The sequence below is a fragment of the Engystomops pustulosus genome, chromosome 9, assembly GCF_040894005.1.
Source record: "Engystomops pustulosus chromosome 9, aEngPut4.maternal, whole genome shotgun sequence".
NCBI lineage: Eukaryota > Metazoa > Chordata > Amphibia > Anura > Leptodactylidae > Engystomops > Engystomops pustulosus.
The window spans coordinates 102,676,701-102,685,341 of NC_092419.1; the positions used below are offsets into that span (position 1 = coordinate 102,676,701).

The 8,641-nt window shown below is 41.8% G+C and overlaps 1 protein-coding gene across 1 annotated transcript; it reads left to right on the plus strand.

Annotated features, from left to right (window-relative positions):
* Nucleotides 1-7,477: 7,477 nt before the first annotated feature.
* LOC140076473 (olfactory receptor-like protein COR4) lies at nucleotides 7,478-8,434 on the plus strand. Its single transcript, XM_072123000.1, has one exon. The coding sequence runs from the start codon at nucleotides 7,478-7,480 to the stop codon at nucleotides 8,432-8,434; it is 957 nt and encodes a 318-aa protein (XP_071979101.1).
* Nucleotides 8,435-8,641: the final 207 nt, after the last annotated feature.

Genomic DNA, 8,641 nt, shown 5'->3' on the forward strand with positions numbered 1-8,641 from the left:
ACAAATTATTTAACATGGTAAGAGAATGAGGGAGTAAATCAATGGGGCACATTTACTAAGGGTCCAAACAGCGCATTTTCGACGGGTTTCCCAACTTTTCACCGCACGCGATCGGATTGTGGCGCATGCGACACAAATCGGAGGGCGTGGACGTTGGACAACCCGACTGATTCGGACAAACTGCGGAATTTAAAAACGAAATTGTGTTGCAAGATCAGCACTTACATGCACCAGGAAGAAGAAGTTAAACTCCGGCGGAACTCAGCGGGGGAAGCGATGGATGCAGGAAATCGGGCACACGATTGTGAATCACGGATGATCCAAATCCTCGTCGGACAACGCACAGCGGGGATCGCAATGGGACCGGTAAGTAAATGTGCCCCAATATGTTGTGGATATTGGGGATGTATATAGAGGTATTGCATTTCCTTATTGAACATGAATTGGGGAGTTCTGTAAGATATTTTATGAAAACACACAATTATATTTGGCATGATAAACAATTCTGCTGGTTGTGCTGTTGCTGAACAGGTTTGTTACAGATACAAGACTAGTTGTATGATTATATTAGGAGTATAACAGTTACTTTAGGAAGTTATTAGTCCCTAATCAACGATAATTGTCACTTAACAAGCCAAGAATAATGAGTAAATGGCTGCTACTCCATTCAGGCTTCCTCCAGCGTCCCTGGGGATCTGCTCCCAGGATGTTGTTGTTTGGACGTCTTCTCCTTCGAGGAATCCTTTGTTTTGTAACCAAATGTTTGTTTTTCCTTTCTAATAAACCACCGGGGAGAAAACAATATGTTATTCCCTAATGACTGGATCAATCTCTGGATGATGCTGGAAATGTTTCACAATAAAAGTCACTTTGTCCATATGGCCCAATATTCATACAAAAGCCAACTCAATGTCATGGGAAAGTTTTTAAAAGTTTTGATTAAGTTGATAAGAGTGAAAATCAATAAAGACATCAAAAGATGACAGAAATATAACAAAACACTCATCCAGTGTAACCGATTATCCTTCAGATGTGACCTAGAAGAAGACAATGGGGCACAATTACTTACAGGGTCACCGGAGTTCACAGAAAGTGTATTGTCCATCTATAACGCTGCGTGCGGCTGAAATCATGAATGTGTCTCTTCCCCGCTCAGGTCCGACAGAGTTCACCATCTTTTTTGTGGTGCATTTTAAACATAGAGCTAGCGACACAATTTAAAAGCTAAATACGGCGTTCAGCTTGAATCAGTCAGATCGACCAATGGCACGTCCCCTAACGCACGTGGGGGTCGTGTGCAACACAATCTCAGTGCACACACTACTTATACCCGCGCAAGCCGTGTTAGCCCCAAAAAAGTGCACAGTCCGACGAAAGTGCAGCGCGACCCTTAGTGAATGATCCCCAATATCCCTATTTAGTTCCCGATTACTGAAGATGAACAATCTATTTCAGGATCCAAATATAACATCAACTTAATAACTAGGTTGATGTTCTAGACGTTCCTAATCCAGGAATCTGGGATGTCTTACAGGAAAGTCCCAGTCCCTCTGCTCCTATAGTAAGAAATCCCTTAGAATTCCTGAGTTTATACTTACTATATGTATCTATATCTTTCCTGGTGCATTCTAACTTATTGGGGCTCATTTACTAAGGGCTCCGTGGCCGCACTTTCGTTGGGTTTCCAGAATTTTTCCGTTTTGTGGTGAATTCCGCTGGGATTTTGGCGCAGGCGATCGGATTTTGTCGCAATTGCGCCCGCTTTCACGCCACAGTAAACCAGGGGCGTGGCTGTCGGACAACCCGACGGATTCGGAAAAAACGCAGAGTTTAAAAAACGAAATGTTTCGCAAGATCAAGCACTTACATGCACCGGGAAGAAGAAGATGAACTCCGGCGGACCTCAGCACAGCAGCGACACCTACTGGATATCGGGCACACAACCTTAGTGAATCCCGGCAGAAACCGAATCCACGTCGGAATCGCGACAGGACCGGGTAAGTAAATGAGCCCCATTATCTGCCTGTCATTGAGTTCCAAAGCAGATTTCATCAAATACCCTTAATTTTACCTTCTTCTCCTGTTTCGGAGACGTTATCAGTCGTAGTATAAGGAGTATCGGTCGGCTGATATAAGAGACACTGCCCCACAATCACAGTCCGTTATTTCTCGCCACTTCCGTTCGTTGTCACCGGTCCCCAGGGTAACACTTGTCATCATCAGGTCTAATCCAATACATTTTATTCCATTTATTTTTCTCAACTTTGTGGATTCCTAATTATACACGAGAGACAGTACGTCAGCCTCTCCCTGGGGTCCCGTGGGGAACATATAAAAGATGAGTGAACTGCAGGGTAAATTTGGGCAGGGGGGCGTCACTGGAGCTGATCTCCCTATATAGGAGGAGGGACGGTGCAACTTATCTGTGCACATTGTACCAGAACCAGATATTTGTTGAAAGTGATCAGTAATTTAGTGAATTTTTCTAAAATTAAAAAACGGTAAGTAGATACAATAATAGTATTACAAGAATCAAAATCGTTATGGCTTTTATCAGTATTGTAATTATTATCACCACTGTTACATTTATTTTCTACAATTTCAATCATTTTTACTATTATTATCAACTCTTCCAACCACAGCTGCACAGATTAGAACTAGAATTAGAAAAAAATGTATGTAACTTTTTAATGATGAGAATAAGAAGAAAATATTATATGTCTTATATAAATGGGGAAAAAAATCTGTTTTAAATCAGAAAAAAAGAAGAAAAATGAGAAAAAAGTTAGTATTAGGATTATTATGAATCTAACTATTATTATTTTAATTATAACTATTTCTCGTGTTGTTGGTAATGGTAATATACTACTTTTATTTTACAAATTATTATTGTTATTATTGCCAAGGCTCGGTTCACATTACCGTTCAAACCTATGTTAAAAATGTAAGCAACATGGGGGGACATTAATCATAGTCTGTTAGACTGTTATGAGCGTCTTTTAGCGCAAAAATCTGGCGCATCTCGTTAATTAGGCGCATTTACGCACCATTTTCTGGCGCACGGCAAAGTTCGGCACTTAGTGGTTTTGAGTCCCTGCGCCTTATCTGACATAGTGAGAGGCTGAAATACAGATGTTTGCACGGGATCTATCAAAAATCACTTTACATTACTTAAAACATACATTTTAGGTTCCAAAATGAAAAATTCCCTCTATGCAACATGGAAAATACTTCCGCTCAGTTTTAAAATGTAAAATTTCCCCAGTAACGACTTCATCATTGTCTATGGGATCATCTCTGGGAGTGATTATTGTCTTATTGTACAGATCTGAGAATATTATCAGTCTCCATTTCATGTAAATTATAATAAAAAAGGAAAAGACTCATTTCAGCAAGAATTATTATTTTTTTTTTACATATCTGTAACTTTTAGGGGGACATTAATCATAGTGGGTCTCAGGTTCGCCTATTTTTGCGCCTGGTTTGATCTTCTTTTTGTCTAAATGCGCCAAATTAACGAGATGCGCCAGATTTTTGCGCTAAAAAACACTCAAAACAGTCTAACAGACTATGATTAATGTCCCCCTTAGTCCCTGCATTTGCATCACAATGATAGGTTTTTGGTGCAGAGATGAAGCTTTGAACGTTCTGTCACATTTCATTATTGCTCACAAATGAGATCTAACAATTTGAGACAAATTTGGCGCAAATTTAGGCGCGAATGATTTGGACATGAGACAAATCCAAAGTGCATTTACTAAGGCAGAACTAGATCCATCATAGATCAGGAGCCAAAAAGAAGAACAAACCAGGCGCAAAAGTAGGCGAACCTGAGACCCCCTATGATTAATGTCCCCCATGGATTTTACATATCAATTAACAATCTCATTGACAGCGATGTAAATTTTTATTGATGGTGGCTGCAGTACTTTATACGGTTTGTAAAATACACATGTATGATGATGTAATTATTACACTCAAGTCAATAGGAGACGGATAGTTAGAATAAGTCTCAGTTTTTTCCATCAGTTATTACATCAGGTTTTTTTGATAGATAATATATAGTTAATCTATACATATATCTATAGATAAACAAATAGATGATAGATAGACTATAGATACATGTGAGATAGATAGAAATTTAGATGTGAGTGTAGGTTATGGGGGACATTAATCATAGTGGGTCTCAGGTTCGCCTATTTTTGTGCCTGGTTTGCTCTTCTTTTTGGCTCCTGATCTATGATGGATCTGGTTCTGCCTTAGTAAATGCACTTTGGATTTGTCTCATGTCCCATTCATTTGCGCCTAAATTTGTCGCAAATTGTTAGATCTCATTTGTGAGCAATAATGAAAGGAGACTGAGAAAATGTGACAGAACGTTCAGGGCGTCATCTCTGCACAAAAAAACTATTATTGTGATGTAACTGCAGGGACTAAAAGTTACAGATATGTAAAAAAAAAAAAAAATTCTTGCTGAAATGAGTCTTTGCCTTTTTTATTATAATTTACAGTAAATGGAGACTGATAATATTCTCAGATCTGTACAATAAGACAATAATCACTCACAGAGAGGATCCCATAGACAATGACGAAGTCCTTACTGGAGAAATTTTACATTTTAAAACTGAGCGGAAGTATTTTCCATTTTGCATAGAGGGAATTCTTAATTTTGGAACCTAAAATGTATGTTTTTAGTAAAAGTGATTTTTTTTTTTGGAAGTGCACCTGCTCAGAGTAGGTGCATTTTTGCGCCTATTTTGCACCTTTTTAGGCGCAAATTTGTGATAGATCCCGTGCAAACATCTGTATAGGAGGCTCTCACTATGTCAGATAAGACGCAGGGACTCAGAACCCCTAAGTGCCGAACTTTGCCGTGCGCCAGAAAACGCTCAAAACAGTCTAACAGACTATGATTAATGTCCCCCCATGTGTGGCAGTAGCGGGGTCAGCATAAACTCATGTCAGATAGAAGATACATAGATAGAAAGATCACTAGATATGAGATAGATAGATAGATATTTAGATAGATATGAGATAGATAGATGATAGATAGATATGAGATAGATAGATAGATAGATAGATGATAGATAGATAGATAGATAGATAGATAGATATTAGATAGATAGATAGATATGAGATAGATAGATAGATAGATAGATAGATAGATAGATAGATAGATAGATATGAGATAGATAGATAGATAGATATGAGATAGATAGATAGATATGAGATAGATAGATAGATATGAGATGGATAGATATGAGATAGATAGATATGAGATAGATAGGTAGGTAGATATATAGGAGATAGGTGAGGGAGCAGATCAGGGCAGTTATTGTGTGTGTCGTAGATCCTGAACTGCTGGGTTTTCAGGTTACGTTTGAGGGTTTGGAAGGTGGGTTATAGTCTGACACATTGGGGGTCATTTACTAAGGGCCCGATTCACGTTTTCCCAACGTGTTGCCCGAATATTTGCGATTTGCGCCGATTTTCCCTGAATTGCCCCGGGATTTTGGGGCACGCGATCGGATTGTGGCGCATCGGCGCTGGCATACACGCAACGGAAATTGGGGGGCGTGGGCGAACAAAAACCCGACGGATTCGAAAAAAACGCTGAATTTTTTTTAAAAAATGTGTCTCGGAGCTTGCACTTACCTTCACTAGGAATAGGCCGATGAACTTGAGTGCACTCCGATGGTCTTCAGCGCAGCAGCGCCACCTGGTGGACGTCAGAGGAACTGCCTTAATGAATCCCGACCGGACCCGAATCCACCACAGAGAACGCGCCGCTGGATCGCGAATGGACCGGGTAAGTAAATCTGCCCCATTGTGGTAGAGAGTTCCAGAGTATGGGAGATGCACGGGAGAAGTCCTGGATAAGGTTCTGAGAAGAGCAGAGATAATGGGGCTCATTTACTAAGGGTCGCGCTGGGGATTGTGTCGCACACGATCGGATTTTGGCGCATCGGTACTGGCTTGTACGCGACACAAATGGGGCCGTCAGACAACCCGATGGATTCAGACTACGTGCGGGATTTAACAGTTTAAATTGTGTCGCAAGACGCACTCACATGCACCGGTACGAAGAAGGTGAAGTCAGGCAGACCTCGGCAGGGAAGCGCGAATGCAGGAACTCTGGCGCACGAGCTACGTGAATCGCGCCGGACTTCATCTTCATCGGACCGTCCGGATCGGGGATTGCGACAAGACCGGGTAAGAAAATGTGCCCCAATGTGTGGGATGATATTGGCTGATTAGGTTAGAGATATATGGAGGGGACAGGTTGTGGACGGCTTTGTAGGTCATGGTTAGTATTTTAAATTGAATTTGCTGTGCAATGGGGATCCAGTGGAGAGACTGACAGAGAGGAGAGGCAGAGGAGAAGCGAGGAGACAGATGGATGAGTGGGGCAGCAGAGTTTAGGATGGATTGGAGGTGTATTAGAGAGTTAGCTGGGAGACCACAGAGAAGAATGTTGCAGTAGTCCAAGTGAGGGATGATGAGAGCATGGATTAGTCATTTTGTAGACTCTGGATTGAAGAAGGGTCAGATGTGAGAGATGTAAGCCTGTACGTGAGGCTTAAAGGATAAGGCAGCGTCATGGATTATTCCAAGGCAGCGGCCTTTAGAGACCAGGAGGAGTGTAGACGCATACATTTAATGGTTAGATCTGGGGGGAGGGATGTATCAGGTGGATGAAAGATTGTGACCGTGACCCACATTTATCAAAAAAGTGAAAATTGGATATTCTGGGTGGGTTGCATGGATTGAAGGTTGAAACTTTCCCTGGTGCTGTCTATTTTGTTTTTAAGTTAAAATCCTCAGCTGAAACTAGAGAGGTTGCTGGGAGTGCGAGAGGACGTAGAAGGAAATTTAAGGTAGAAAATCTCAGTCTGAGATTGTCTGAGATAAAGACGGTATAAGATTTATAAAGTTTTCCTGTTTAGACCTTCGACTTGATAGAAGGTCTTCCTCGGAGAGGGATTTCTTCCGGTGCCGTTCAGCACTCCTGTGTTTTGTGAGGTTGGGGCGCTGGGGTTGCTGGTTGGGTTGTCTAGGTGTAGTGAGAGTGAGGAGGGAAACAGAGTCCAGGGCTGAAGAAACTATGGTGTAGTAACAGGGAGCAGCAGCTTCTAACTCCTTTCCTGAAGAGAGAGTTAGGGGAGTCTCAGAGAGCTTGCAGATGTCCAGATCTTTGAGATTCCTTCTTGGGTGTATAGGCTTGTGCACTGCAGGAGTGGTTGAAGCCAGAATGTCAGAGAAAGTAAGTAGTGATCAGATAGGAGGAGAGTAGTTTGGACAGATTGGATAGAGAACCGAGTGAAAATGCCGTGTGCCCCTCTTTGTCCACTCTTGTTTCACCTTCTAGGCCGACTTGGCTGCTCTGTCAATGACCATTGACCTGCATATAGTACAGTACATATATATTCATATCCTATATGGGTTGTGTTGCAGGTTGACTGATTCTCCTATAAGTATGTGTGAAGGTAACGGGTCAACAGTCACAGAATTCTTCATTGTCGGGTTTAAGAACTCAGAGAACTTCAAGGTCTCACTTTTTGTTTTGTTTCTCTTGACTTATTTTGCAATAATTCTTGGTAATTTCTTCATCATTATCTTGGTCTCGGCATGCCACCACCTCAGAGCGCCCATGTACTTGTTCCTTCGCAACCTCTCAGTGGCGGACATCGTATTTACCACTAATATAATGCCTAACATGTTATATGTCATATTGAAGAGTGGAGGAGACATATCCGTCACAGGGTGTATTATCCAGTATTATGTGCTCTGCGGCTCCACTTACACTCAGTCCTTGATCCTTACGGTGATGGCCTTTGACCGGTATGTGGCCATCTGCCATCCTTTACGCTATGCGGCTGTGATGAACCACAAGCTTTGTCTGCACTTCATCTTCTGGCCGTGGGTCATTTGCTTCATCCTGTTGCCCATTGAAGTTGCCTCACTATTTCATGTAACATTCTGCGGCTCCAACATCATAGAACATTTCTTCTGTGACTTTGCCCCCCTCTTGGCCATAGCCTCATCAGACACTTCTATGGTGGAGACTGAAGACTTTATATTTGCTATCCCCCTCATGTTCATGCCCTTTGTGGCGGTCACCTTCTCCTATTTCTATATTGTTATCTCAATCCTAAAGATCACATCCATTGGAGGACGGTGGAAGGCGTTCTCCACCTGCAGCGCACATCTCACCACCATCTTCATCTTCTATGGGACTCAGATTACAATATATATATTTCCAGTCGGGGAAGATACTTTCTATGGGAAAACAGTCAAGTCTTTGCTGTACACAGTGCTGACGCCATTCATCAACCCGATCATATATACCATGAGGAACCATGAGATCAGGAGAGCGGCTCAGCACATAATGTATAAAAGGAGCAAAACAACCATCAACCCCACATTCCACTAGATAGAGAGGGTAACATCATACGACATATGCTATTGACACAGGTGTAAACATCGGTGCCCTCATCATGGTGGTCCTAGATCATGGTGGTCCTAGATCATATGCAATGGGTTTCTTCCTTCTGTATTTCAATTACAAGCAGTCCCTGTCATAAGAACCAGGATTAACAATAAATCTGAATTACAGACTCCTGTGGTAACTGTTATAGCT

Bases quoted from the DNA above. Each gene is read 5' to 3' on its own strand.
- LOC140076473 (XM_072123000.1), top strand. From the start codon at position 7,478: ATGTGTGAAGGTAACGGGTCAACAGTCACAGAATTCTTCATTGTCGGG.